The sequence below is a fragment of the Anopheles coustani genome, chromosome 2 (assembly GCF_943734705.1).
Source record: "Anopheles coustani chromosome 2, idAnoCousDA_361_x.2, whole genome shotgun sequence".
In the NCBI taxonomy this organism is placed as follows: domain Eukaryota; kingdom Metazoa; phylum Arthropoda; class Insecta; order Diptera; family Culicidae; genus Anopheles; species Anopheles coustani.
The window spans coordinates 66,836,904-66,850,795 of NC_071289.1; the positions used below are offsets into that span (position 1 = coordinate 66,836,904).

The 13,892-nt window shown below is 45.4% G+C and overlaps 3 protein-coding genes across 3 annotated transcripts in view; 1 reads left to right on the forward strand and 2 right to left on the reverse strand.

The window, feature by feature from the left end:
* Window positions 1-13,892, forward strand: part of LOC131264870 (uncharacterized) — a 97,945-nt gene that overhangs the window by 34,478 nt on the left and 49,575 nt on the right. The gene's annotated exons all lie outside the window — the stretch shown is intronic.
* On the reverse strand, window positions 1,135-7,102 carry LOC131262425 (uncharacterized). The gene is made up of 3 exons (XM_058264418.1): window positions 6,865-7,102; window positions 6,533-6,731; window positions 1,135-1,324 (listed from the first exon to the last, which is right to left on the reverse strand). The coding sequence occupies exons 1-3, from the start codon at window positions 7,073-7,075 to the stop codon at window positions 1,135-1,137; spliced, it is 600 nt and encodes a 199-aa protein (XP_058120401.1). The 5' UTR covers window positions 7,076-7,102.
* Window positions 8,251-11,102, reverse strand: LOC131262423 (17-beta-hydroxysteroid dehydrogenase 13-like). Its single transcript, XM_058264417.1, has 6 exons — window positions 10,722-11,102; window positions 10,320-10,496; window positions 8,884-8,956; window positions 8,607-8,790; window positions 8,400-8,525; window positions 8,251-8,329 (listed from the first exon to the last, which is right to left on the reverse strand). Exons 1-6 carry the CDS (start codon window positions 11,100-11,102, stop codon window positions 8,251-8,253), a joined length of 1,020 nt encoding a protein of 339 aa, XP_058120400.1.

The window sequence follows — 13,892 nt, forward strand, 5'->3', positions numbered from 1 at the left end:
TGCTCAACAGATATAGCTAATTTATATTTACAACAATCTTATTATGTACAGCAGTCATCGGGTTCATTGTCTTAAAATATTTTTTTAAAAATTATACACATGGCTTCAACTTTTTTCTGCTCTAAAAACAGCATTTCTCTCGTGCGCGTATGTTCTGCTAGCCGACATCGATCCATTTATGTTCTACCTATCTACACGAACAGATTTATTACAGTGTTGCCATTATTTTACACTTGACATCGTTTATCGATCACATTTTACGGTTCACCGGTCCACCCCAGCAAACGCCGAGCCGATCGTGAAAGTCGTGCCGGCGGAGGCGATACATGCCGGGCAACATATTAACCTTCCGGTTTCGGTACGGCACCGACCCCGACGTCCGAGTAATCGAATCATTTCGCACGTACAGCATTAAACGCGTTAGCTCATCGTCGACCGGCTCGGTCACCCCTTCGGTTGGTGCGTGTGGCATGCTTTTCCGGCCTTCCGGCGACCATCGTGCCGGGGACGGATTTTCGGAAACAATTGCCGTTAGCAAACAACAAAAAATAAAAATAAAACGAAGTAAAACTGTATAACATATTGTGCAGCTTATGAGGCTTAAAATTTACAGTACAGCTGCGGGGCTGCTGTTTGCCCGGGGTCTGTTGGCACACCCGTGTTGGCGGGGTAAGGGATGGGATAGTTAATCACCGCATATCGACTACTAAAACTAATGGGCCGTGTAAGGTCAACATGGGGTCGGGGTTTTGTTTTTTTGTATCTTTGCCGGGGTGGAAACATTAACCCGCTCATACAGCATTCCACGGACGGTTAATTTCGAATTGATTTGATTAACTGCCGGTTTGCGATGGGCCGGATTTTCCATCTTCGATCATTGATTTCCGCTCGAACATGGTGCTGGGATGTGGTGTGATACGCCGTGGTCGGAAGTCAGTCGAAAGATGTTGAAGGCTTCACACCGATCCGTCTCATCAAGATCGCGAACCGCAGCTGCTGACCAAAGCTTTGCGCTGTCAATTTGACAGCACTATCGAGTCGGCTGGAATCAGGGTCAGTCACAGCAATATCCAGCCTCGACGCTTGGCAGCGTCGTTGCGGAGGACAGCTTCGCTCCCTTCGGCTAGGGCCGGCCTATTTCAGCTGGACCACATTCGTCAGCTTGAGCAGCTTCTTCGAGCTGTACGGGCAGCTCGGCCAGAGGTGTGAGCAGCCGATCGGCGTGACCAGGGTGTCGCCGGCGTCGCGCAGCAGCTGCCCCATGTGCGCCGCAAAGTGCCACTTGGTCGGACTGACAGCCATCGTCAGCGATAAGGTGGTAGACCTGCCGGAGGGACGAAAGAACCGAAAGGGAGAAATATTAAAACATCCATTAGTACCGGGACAGAACAGGAGCCGCTGGGGAGTTGGGTGCCTTAGGGCACCGATACTGGATCTTCACCGCCTCCCTCCCTAATTCCCGACCTCACCGTGCACCTCTGGGAACCCCCCTGGAACAGGTCGCTTGAACAGACCAATTGCGCAAGTCGGCTAACAATCTACGAATCTTGGGCGAACGTTTCTCAACACACATACTCGTCAATCGCAACAACAGCTACGGTGGATCGGCGCTTTTGCGATCGTGCAAGATTGCAAAGTGCACCTCGTGAAATGAGGAAATCGGGAGGGTCAATGCAGCGGCACGTGCTTACCGGTGCACAAACACACCGACAACCGCACGCAATGGTAGTCTACGAACAGATGATTTCCGTGGGGCATTTTTGGAACCGGTACGTTACGTAATGGCCGGGCGATTGGTTTGATTCGGTGCGAGATTGAGTACGAACAGTGCGTCGCAAGAGATCACTGCGTGCGATAATGTTACAATTTGGTTCTCGACAATATTAATCTAGCTCTTTCAAGGCCTTGAGACTTGAAATGTCAAATCTGAGCAATCTATTTTAGTCCAATCACAATTTGTCGGTTTATATTACTGCTTAACATAAATGATAAAAGATTCTTTAAAGGAAAAAAATAGGTTAACATATTCTCATCCATTGGTGGACTTGCTCTAGCCGTTAAAACGATAATATGGAGTGACCTGTCAGACGTTAAATGGATGCGATAACTCTCCGCTGTTTATTTCAACCACACAGCTGTAGGCCACCGATTCCATAAATTGGTTCCCCAAGGTTTCCACTGAGAAAACTGTTAGTGTGTTCGCGCTTCTAACACTCGGTCGAAAACAGGAAATAAATATATTAGGATGCGCAAGCTTCATTCTTGTTACTTCTCATGGGGCAGATAGTCAAGATTATAGATGAAATGGTTAACCCTCACTTTATTGTCGTAATTACCGGAACATGAAAAATTCAAGCGTGTTTTCCGCCTGCAACACAACATGCTTATTCTCCGGGTTGGGCTTTTGCTGGTTACAAATCCTTGGTAGCTAAGGAACTGTCATCTAACCTTTAGTTGCCAGCCGACGCACACTTGTGAAAACCTTGCTATGGAAATTCTCGACTTGTCCACTTGCGTGCTCAAACATGGACATGCTTTCTATGCGGATTTCTAATGGTTTAAAAAAAACAACTTCACCTGTGTGCGGTGAAGCACACACGCACGCACGCACGTCGCGGTTGATATTTTGATGGATAAATTTGAAACGAGTCGAAGGTAAACAGGCTCCATCGATCGCGGGGAGCACTGGGTGGCAGTAGAACAAGGTAAAGAAGTTTGTGCTCAAAGCTGCGACAGTATGGTGACATTTGCAAATATGCAGTGGCCAAAACCGGCCCTAGGCGACCGGCGGCAATCGATTGGTCAAAGCCGGTCGACAACGATGACAAACTCAATTTTTATGTCACAAATTTATTACTTTAAATCAAGTAGCGTAAACGAAAATTTATTGATGAAAATCTATTGCCACCAAAGATAGTTTTCTTTACTCGACTCTTAAAAATAAAATCTTTGTAAAAGTGTCGTATCATGCTGTTTATGCAAACAGATTGATTCAAGAACCAATTGATGCGACTTCTTTGCAAACGGGCAAGGTCAACGATCGCCACGTCGGCAGGGTTTATTTTTGGAGAGTTGCCTGAGAAACAAATCCGGTTTGTGTTGAAAGTTGAAAATAGTGGTGTGCCTGAGAGGCACAATTAGTCACACTTTAATATATGAGGGATCGAAAATAAAATAAAAACATCGAACACCTTCGCAGGGATATGAATTGCGTTCGATTTGTGAACCGGAGGGACGCTGCTGACACACGAACAGCACATTAATTTCAAGTGCATTCTTTCCAAATCGTAAACAAACGAGTGGCCAAACAATCAAACTACGCAACCCCTTCGACGTCGCGGAACGTAACCGCCAGAAAGGAAAAACGAAGAAAGTGCCAAACGGCGGTTGCCCAACCAACGCTCCTCGCGCACGCTGCAAATCGTTCGCCATTGCATTACCTCATCCTAAACGGGAGGGAGGGGTGTCCGGAGAGGACCATTGCAATGGCCGGCTGGCGTCGAATCGGTTATGGTTGGCGGTGGTCCGGGCTTTAGCACGGTTTCCATTGGCATTCCGTGCGCGTACGAGGAAACTAGTAAAAAGAGCGAACGACACGCGAGGGATACTTTGAGACCTCCGTGGCCAAGCGGTCGTGGATCTAGTTGGGCGCGTGAATTCGCGTACAAACTGCTCCATTAGAGACCCACCAGAGTCTCGACGTTGGGCCCGAAACCATTCAGTGAGTGTTCGGCCGTGGTGGTTGTGGTGGTGCTCGCAACTGTTGTTGCTGCTGACCTCCCCACCCTTCTCCGCGCAACAAATAAACAAACAACAACAAACTGGTGACTTTTTCAACACCGCACCACCACCGAAGGCCCTTCGAGCGAGCGAAAACGCGTCCCCAGCAGTGGCTGACCTCGATCGGGTTTGGTTTTTAATAATCGCGCCGCTCCAAACAGCCCACTTTGGCTTGTGGGCTCCAGTGGGAGGGGGGGTTCGCCGAATGATCGACGGCCGATGATAAAACGGTGCCATCGGCTGTGCTGCATTTCACTTTTCTGCCCACCTCAAGGTCGCTCTGGTGGGAGAAGGAGAAAAGGCGGAGGGGCGAAAAAAGTAAACAACAAAGAGTCCCGAGCCCCGAGTTTGTGCCATTTTCCGCGACCTGCATCTGGGCTGATTATCTTTCGATGCAGGAGCTGGCCAGCGGTCCGCGGGACAGTGCCCTATAACCGAAACGTGGTGGAGAACAGGCCAGCAACCTACTTTTTGCCCACCATGGTTACCTCACTCGGCAACGCGACACGATCGTGGTGCTCCGTCGACCGGCACCGTGATGTAATGACGCCGTGTCCGGCGGTGCTTGGTGGTGTTGGTGTTGGCCGATGGTGTGAGATGATACAACCAGGTGATGCTGGCCGCGATCACAGAAATGTTTGCTTCCCCCCCCGGTAGTGTCGAGTGGTACCCCAAGTACTACCAGCATCCCAGCGTACAGTTGGATTTGTCCATACAAACGGTGGGATGAAATTTATTTGCATATAATTTTGAGAACTACATCTTTGTTGCCACAACCTGTAGCACTTCGACATGACAATATAAAAGGAGCACTTTGAACGTGATTTGTTCGATGAAGGTCGACATTTGTTCTATTTTGTTCAAAAAGTAGTTTTAAAGCATTCTATCGTTGTTTTTATCAACTAATAATAAATAAGTTATAAGGTCTATTTGGTAAGACTTTCATTAAATTCTCACTATGTTTAACAATTTATTATCAAATAGAAAACATAAGAATAGGTAAGCAGTGAGTAGTATTGAAGCAGTTTATCGTTGTTTTTATCAACTCATGATAAACAAGTTATAAGGTGAAACCTATTTGGTAAAACTTTCCTATCCAATTCCCTATGTTTTTAGCAGTTTATTATGAAATAGAAAACATAAGAATTGGTGAGCAGTGAGTAGTTCTGAAGTAGTTTATCGTTGTTTTTATCAACTCATGGTAAACAAGTTATGAGGTCTGTTTGGTAAAACTTTCATATCAAATTCGCTCTGTTTTTAACAATCTATCATGAAATAGAGAACATAAGAATCGATAAGCAGTGAGTAGATTTGAAGCAGTTTATCGTTGTTTTCATCAACTTTTGATAAACAAGATATAAGGTGAAACCTATTTGGTAAAACTTTCCTATTCAATTCCCTCTGTTTTTAACAGTCTATGATGAAATAGAAAACATAAGAATTGGTGAGCAGTGAGTAGTTCTGAAGCAGTTTATCGTTGTTTTTATCAACTCATGATAAACAAATTACAAGGTCTGTTTGGTAAAACTTTCATATCAATTTCGCTCTGTTTTCAGTTCATTAGTAAGATTTTACATGTTTTGTAAGACTTTTCTTATTTGGATACTTTTGTTCACTCTTGACCAATGTGAGCGTTTGCAAACTTTCGTCCTGCAACGTGTTGATCTGGCGTTAGTTTCGAGAGCCTTTTGGAACGGCAAACGAGTTGTGCGGAGTGAGTTGGTGTGTTATGGAACATTTTTTTATGATTGATTTTTGCCAACAAATACCTCCAACACCCCTACCACCTCTTGACCCTCTTCCCATACTTCCCAGCATATTTGTCAGACAAATCAAGTTTTGCTGCATCATCGTCGCCCAGCCAAGCAGGCCAACAATAAAAAAAAGCCCAGCCGCCGGTGGATATCTATCGATGGAGCACGTGTGACTCGCAGAAAGCTCATCAGAGAGAGAAAAAAACGAAGGTGCAGAAGGGTGTGATCATCATCCACAAAAAAAAACAACTAAATAACATTAAATAGTTTTTTGTCGCTTGCTCTGTGCAAACATGCTCGCTGATGGTTGCGCATTCGTACCATTATTCCGGTTCGGAAGTTTCTAGATGTGACCGTTACTTTGTTCTTTTGCGTCACAAAAAAAAAATTAAGGTCCAGTCAGTTAGGCGTAAGTCAAACAAACAAACGTAGCTTCCATCTTTTCGAACGTTCCAGCGTTTCGTTGCGACAAGCCTTCCGTTGTTCGGATGGAACATTCGCCACGAATCATTAACGTAATTCGTACGGATGCACTTGTGGATGCCTTTTTTGTTGTTGTTGTTGCTTGAAAAAAATAAAATAAAAACGGAGCAAAAATATACCTTCTATGCCCAACACCTTTTCATTTGAATCGCTAAGTGGCTTCATGTACGTGGCTGATTTCCATGCGTTATTCATCAAAACCTTGCGTACGAAGGGTACGAAGGGCCTCCGAGTGAAACCTACCCTAACGCAGTGTTATTGAACCGGCCCGCTGTAGTAAGCTTTACTCGCTCCGAACGTGCAACTTCCCTTTCACTTCCCAGCCCCAGAAGACGCCAGGCTCAAGACAAACCCCACGCTGGCGGCTTCGAAAGGAAAAGCTTCGAAACAGGTTTCCATTTCAATGACCCACAACCGCTCGTGTGCATGCAACGAGGTTGGTTGTTGCAGACCCCCATCCAACCCCCCGTTCGTTTCCTTCCTTCGCGGGAACGGGTTGCCCGCGGACGGCTTACCTTATCAGTGAGAGCAGATCCCGTTCTCGGACGTTCAGCGAGTAGTTCGGCTTGGCGGCCATCTCGCACAGCAGCTTCGGCAGGCACGCTTCCCGAAGCGAGCTCTTGAGCTTTTCCTTGCGGGCGGCCAGCTCCGCCGACGACAGGCCGGCCGTGTTTTCCTCCTCGTCGAAGTCACTCTCCACGCTGCCGCCGATCGCTGCGGAAAAACCCGGAAGCGAACCAAAAGCGGGACGTTAGGTCAACATCGTAAACCGGTGTCGTAAATATAGTTTGATGGCACCAACAACGAAGCAGTTGTTCGGCGCTTGGTTCTGGTTCGGCGGGCTTACCATTTGTGTGACTGGTCCGCGTTCGGGTGGCCGCATCCTTGCCGGTCGGTCCCAGCGACTCGCCCGTGTTCGCCTCGACCTCGGTGATACCGGATAGGAGCGACTTGCCTTTCGGCTCCTTCCGTGCGCCACCGTACCCGAGCAGGTCGCCGAAGATGATCACCACGAAGGCCATCACAAATATGATCCGGAAGCGCCACGCCACCTCCATGGCGATGCTGATGCTACTGCTAAACGCTCGAACGACTGAATGGATGTGATTGTAGTCACCACCGCACCTTTTCACTAGAATATTTGGCTCGCACGGCACCAACTTTGGATTGATCGTTTTCAGGCAAGATGTACGTTCACTTTAGGCTGGCAACAGCACACGCACTGCCCACATCGGGTAGAGCTCGCCAGTTGATCTACAATTCCTGCCCACCTTGAGCTCGCTTACGATCGAAACTGCATTCGGCGTTGTTTTTTTTTTTGGTTTTGTTTAGGTCACCTCGCAATCGCACAAGTCACACCAACCGACGAGAAGACACAACTAAACTGCATCCGTTGCAGTTCCGCGTAGGAAAACAAATCGAAAAACCAATAACATGAAAAAAGATCGTTTCGTGAGCGGAAACAAACACGAACAATAACGAAAACAGCCACTGGGAAAATGATACGCTCACGCACGACGACCGCTGTAACGTGACTTAGGTGTCGTTCCGTGAACGAGATCACCGGATCGCGGGCAGAAATTGTACTGAAAGCAAAAGCGCACCTGGACCAACGTAAAAACCTATCGCACGCGAAACCTGATCGACGACACGATCGGGCTTTACTCTCATCCCCTCTATCTCTCTCTCGTTTCTGCTCGAGTCGCTTCTCCCACTCTCGTTGTTGGAGCTTTTCCGCGCGAATCGCGGATCGCGAAGGGTTCACGCGATCCGACCCTCCAAAGCTCCAAACACGCGAGCTTACAAAGCTGCTAGGCAGAGTGAGCAGGATGGACTGATAGATGGTTTGATCAATGTTTTCTTGCCCACCGATCGCGATCGCGGGAAGTGAGATGAAGGTTCGGTGAGCAAACAGCTGTTGGTAGTTTATGATTATGTCGTAATTGATGCAAACAGGGTGGTTCTTGTGATTGTTTACCGCTAAACACGGTTAAATCTATTGTCTTTATTGACAATATTTGCGACAATTATGACAATTTGTGATCGGTTCAAAAATTTAACACTGTTGGGAAATAGGGAAGTATACAGTTGTGTGTAATATATTATGATAGGATCTTCCTCCAGTAATAATAAATCCTTTGATTTTCCTTGGTCGAACTCCTTTGGGTCGAACAACATATAATGCAGTTTTAGGAGAAAGAACGGCTGGCCAAAATCGATCCAAAATTACGTCTTATCGTTTCATTATGTTCGGCAGCGAAGTTTGTAGTAAGATTCGCTTCATAAGATGACCCACCTTGAAGGGTAAATTTCTGAAAGATACCAAAGCAGAATGTTTTTTAAGTGTATTGTTATTAACAGCACGCCCATCAAGAAACTCACTCGTAAATTCCAACAAGAGGACCCACAACCTTCGGTAGATACACGTGCATCTTGTTGTACAGAATTCCGTCCACGATTGCACGGGCAACAGATTCCGACTGCAGGATGGGAACTCGATGCTTGATGCTACCGGGAGGAGGTCCAAGAAATATGGCCAAAAACTTATGTAATATCGTCCGAGGTAAAGCCGGCAAAGCAAAACCTTACCCGAGCTGCTTCAGTGCGTCCATCAGCTCGGCCCGGGTTTTGATAAAGCACGGGTACACGGTGGTGGTCTTGACGAATTCGTCGACGCCCTCGATGTGCAGCTCGCTAGCGAACGAACCCATCAGCCCCCGGACGCCGTACTTTGAGGCTGCGTATGCAATCAGACGTTCGACTGGCAGGTATGCTAGGGGCAATCATACAGAACGTACGTTCAGAATAGTACCCTTATGAGGTCGTGTGTTTGAAGTGTTGCGGGCAGCTTCACGATGAAACTTACAGACTATCGATGCAATCGCCACAATGTGGCCACGTTTTCGCTCAATCATATCGTTGGTAAACAGCCGCAGGGTCTATTAGGGACAAGATAATTATGGCAGTACAGTATTTGATTGGTTCACATCTAGCGACGATCTTGGAGTAATAAAATAATTGAACTTCTTTAATGATGGATTCATTTATGCAGGTATCGGACCAGTTGGAAACTTTATCATTCTTATCAGCAACACATGCAGAAAAGGTGTTTCGCGGGTGTGAGCTGTTGTAATTTTCAAATAAAGCGTTTTATACGAAAAATAAAGCGTTTCCTAAATTAAATTTATACAATCAAATCAAATTAATTTTCTTAAAACCAAATGGTTTAACGGCAGGATTCAGCAAACATAAAACTAAAACAGTTAGTGTACGGATTTGAATAAAATAAAATTTGTAATGTAAAATACAGCATTCGGGATCCGATCTGTTTTGATTACTGTCTTTGTGTCACTCCACTTTCGAGAGTGTCTGTGGTGAAGGATCTCGCGGTGTGGGTGGATGACCGACTCACCTTCTCTGACCACATTAACTCTGTTGTGGACAGAGCGACCAGGACACTTGGGAATTACGGCTTTGAGGGCGCTGTACTGTTGTTGGGTCCGCCCAATATAGGATTACTCCTGCGTTGTGTGGTCTCCAGCGGGGGTTACAGCAATGAACAGGTTGGAAAGCGTGCAGAGTAAGTTCATCCGCCTCTCCACGAGACGTTTTGTAAACTTCTCTACATCCACACCTCGCGTTTTCACTTGCTCGGACTTCAATCCATTCAACAACGACACGTGACTGCCCAATCCCTGTTCATCGCAAACCTCCTCCTCCATAACCTTGATGTCCCACTCCTCCTATCGTCCTGACCCTTCTACATCCCTTCGCGTCACCTTCGTGATAGACCTCCTTTCCTTCTTCCCTTTCTTCGAGCAAGTTTTGGAAAGAATGGCTTCAATGCAGTGCGAGGTCTATTTGACTACAATATCTCCATTTCTCAATTGCGTTCCCGTCTCCTCTCCCAGGCCTCTTAATCCTACTCAAGTTACTTTTAAGTTTTATATTGTACAGCCCCTGCGGCAAACAATTGTTTTAAATAAAAGTTAAATGTTAAATTTTAAATGTAAATAACTTTTCTTGACCAGCTTCTCTTTTTTTGTAATAAATTATCTATATCTTTTGTTTTAATATACGATGATGAAGGATAAGTACAACATGCTAAGATAAGGAATATCAAAAAATGTGTATGTGTAGTTTAATGTAAACGTCTTCTATTAAACGTTGAAAAGCTACGGTAGTGTAACTGCTAAGATAAACAAAATTATGTTAATTAACTGCACGATCAAGCATGTTTCTATCAAACCTAAAAACAAACTAAGAGGAATGTTGAAAATCATCCGCAATTTAAGAACTCACCCAAAGATGTGAAAGCAGATTGGTCTCGATCACTTTCTTCAAATCGTCCGGCGTACCCTCGCGCAAGGACATCAGCGGCAGAACGCCCGCATTGTTGACCAGAATGTCGACCGGTCCGAGTTTCGCATTCACTTTATCCTTCATGGCGCTCACGGCGTCGTACGAGGTAACATCGGCCTGGATCAGTGTTGGGAAGTTATGAAAGGTAGAAAAGTGCATACAAGTGCAGTAGTAGTTACTCGTCCCCCCTCGCGGATGTGTTACGTTTGTGCAGTAAAGCGGCGTAGACTTCCTGAAACACATTACGCTTACCGCACAACAATTTAACGCGAGTCAGCAAAGCGTGCTGCGTTCGCGTTACATCGAAGGCGTGGACTTTCGCTGGAGCACACTTGGGTTTACCTTAAAGAAATGCGCTTTGACTCCGAGCTTCCGAATGTCGGCTACCGTCTGCTCACCGCCGGTGGCGTCCAGATCGACGACGGCGATGTGACATCCGGACAGGGCCAGCTGGAGGCAGATGTCACGTCCGAGTCCGTTCGCACCGCCAGTCACGAGGGCCGTCCAGCCGGAAACATTCTTTTTCGGCGCTCGACGAACCAGCTCGACGATGGCATTGGCGGTCAGTGGAACCAGCAGCACGAAGAACGTCAGCACGTCCAGCAAAGCCATTGCGATGAACTTGACCACATTCAGCGGGTTGGATTTCGATCCGGAACTCCGGGGTTTTCCACTCAACGCCTTCTGGTACGGCGTCTGTCCGATGTTCTGTAAACTTTGCATCGCGCTCGAATACGAATGCAAATAGTACACGCGTGAACTTTACGTCTGTTTCGGTTACTTCACGTGTGGCTCTCACTGTCGTTTCGTGACGATGCACTTTGATTTGACTGACAGCTCCGTACTCCGTACCGTTCTGTCCCAGCGTCGAAGCGAAACTGAAATGTGCAACGCGATCGCAGACAAATTGCAGCGCAGGGGCAACTGCATTTTTTGCCCTTGCAGTGAAAGAAAAGAGCTGCGCTGAAGGGTTGCTCGAAAGCGGAGTGGGGTTGGTTTATTTTCCGAACCAGCTCGACCAACGATGCAAGAAATCGGCGTTTTCCGGATAACCGGGTTTGAACCGTGAGCAGTGGCTCAACGGTGCGCGGACTGAGCGCAAGGGTCCTCGAACCTCCAAGGGCCAAGTTCGTATTAAACAAATATTCTATAGAAATCATCACTCTTCTGCTAACATGATGATATGATCGACAGGTAACAGATTGGAACGAGGTCCGTCTTACAATAGTGGGTAACTTACTTTTAATAATATAATATGAAAAATAATTATAAGAATCATAACGAACTAATGAAACAAAAAAGTCCAGTCAGAGTCGGACAGTAACAAATGAAAAACGTGTTATAGTAAATAAATTTCAACCAAGCATGTATCTACAGCCAAACAACATGATTTTGGAATGTATCAAGCATAGGACTAAAATGATATACGTTTGAAAAAGCTGCATACTATTCTATATAAAAATTGTTATTCCTTGTTAAACGAATGTTTCAAGTGGATCTTAAAAAGAGAAGTAAAATTACATAATCATACTTCTCTTTTTAAAATTACATAATTCTACTCTATTTATTGAAAAAGAATTGTTATAAAACATTAATAAAATCAAACTTCCAGAAAACTTATTGATTGTGGGTTAAAAATAATAGCTAACATTGAAAGCCTAACGACTTTTTTTAAGCTGCTACAGGTTTGTACGCTTAATAGTATGTTAGCTCTTTATAGTAAAGCAAACAAAATCGAATAACATATCATAATATACACGATGTAAAGGTAATTACTCTGCTTCATAGTTAATGGGAATTGGATACCAGAGCCTTTTTTCAAAGGCGTTTATGCATGTCTCTACCGGTGGTTTGAATATTGTTTCGTACCTCCATTTAAAGATAATCAACGGTACAAACACTGCTTCAATGGCTTCATTTCCATGTGAAAGGCTTGTTGTGGATCTTTCTGAACTATTACTTATCGAACAAAGTTTAAAACAACTCAAATGTAGAAATGTCATCTGCTGAACATTGAGCATCTTCCTTGCTTGGATAATATTTTATGCACCTTCGATACATGCGAGGTACCTGAAGATTACCATCTGGTTGGAATAAAATTGCACTACGTAACGGATCATTCAGTCTATTATTGAGGCACACCACGTGCTGGTGATTAGGATGGCTATCGTAAAGTGCTAGTCACACCTCATTTGTGTGTGCCATAAAGCTATAATTTTCCTGCCGATGTACTATTGGAATGTCTAAGAAACCTCGCTGGACGTTGTTTTTGTGCATGATGAATGAGAATTAAACTTTACGCCGGGGGAAATACAATTTAACAAAGCACAACTGCTTTTGCTGTATTGCAATTTTTGTTGCCCAAGGCAGGTAGCTTTATTTTTAATTAATTTGAAAAAAAATATAAAACGGGTACCTTATTTAAAACCGGGTTTATTTCTTATAACTAAGTATTTACATTATTGTAGCGGATAGACTGATTTAAGAGTATATCACCGGATATTAATTATTTAACTACTTGAATGATCTTGGTAACATAAATGATTAATGAATATAAAATTCCAATATTTCTGAGTAATCGGGAACTTTTCTCGATCCGGCCAATCCATACAATATTATAGAAGGTGTAAAATCATAGACAACAACTATTATTTGTTCAACGGAGTTGTTAGCTGAGGTAGTTTTCCAGTAATTGTTTTCAGCAGCAGGTTAGAAAGTTCGCAAGGCAACAGACTACAACCAGAAATGGAAGAAAACAGGATTAGTACATTTGAAAAAAATAACACACACACACAAACGTTACTTACTCCGACAAGTAGATAAATAGTCGAATGAAAAACGGCGCGGCTAGGACTTGGGTTTTCCTTTGCAGCATGCCTTCCACCGTCACATCGGCCGCCTCCTCGGGCGTCAAGATGGCGAGCTTTTCATCGAAGCTGGAGTGGTAAAGAAGGTAGCACAACCAAGAAAAGCTGCTGAACTGTGAATGACGCACTTTCGGCAGACCTGCCGACGCCGCTACTCACCTCAGTTCGTTCAGCAAATCCATCAGCTGCTTCCGGGTGGCGATGAACGTCGGGAAAACGGTGGTGGTGAATATTTCACCACCGAACCCATCCATCGCCAGCTCGCGCTGTAGAGCCTGCATCATCCCACGTACGGCAAATTTCGTTGCCACGTAGGAGACGCTCCGAGGCATCGCAATGTAGCCTGGATGAGGAAAGCAAGAAATAAAATGCTCTGCTTGTGGTGGCTAGATCGCCGGTTCGATCTCCTTCTTTTCCTCGCGGAAGGATTTCACTCACCCATGATGGAGCTGACGGCAAGGATGTGCCCCCGCCGGCGTTCCTTCATACCCTCGACGAATGCGCGGATGGTCTGCAAGTGGAGAGAAAGCGTGTACCGATCTGTTACTGGCAACAAATTTGTTAGGAGTCCATTCGTGTGGGTCAGCGCTTTGCCGCAGGTGGGGCACCGGATTGCACAATCGAAAGTCAATAAATAGCGCTACGT

Coding starts and splice junctions, on each gene's coding strand:
- LOC131262425 (XM_058264418.1), bottom strand. CDS start 7,075: ATGGAGGTGGCGTGGCGCTTCCGGATCATATTTGTGATGGCCTTCGTG. Junction 6,732..6,864: donor GCGGACCAGTCACACAAATG/GTAAGCCCGCCG, acceptor GTTTTTCCGCAG/CGATCGGCGGCAGCGTGGAG. Junction 1,325..6,532: donor GATCTGCTCTCACTGATAAG/GTAAGCCGTCCG, acceptor TCCCTCCGGCAG/GTCTACCACCTTATCGCTGA.
- LOC131262423 (XM_058264417.1), bottom strand. CDS start 11,102: ATGCAAAGTTTACAGAACATCGGACAGACGCCGTACCAGAAGGCGTTG. Junction 8,791..8,883: donor GGCGATTGCATCGATAGTCT/GTAAGTTTCATC, acceptor GATTGCCCCTAG/CATACCTGCCAGTCGAACGT. Junction 8,526..8,606: donor GACGCACTGAAGCAGCTCGG/GTAAGGTTTTGC, acceptor TCCTCCCGGTAG/CATCAAGCATCGAGTTCCCA.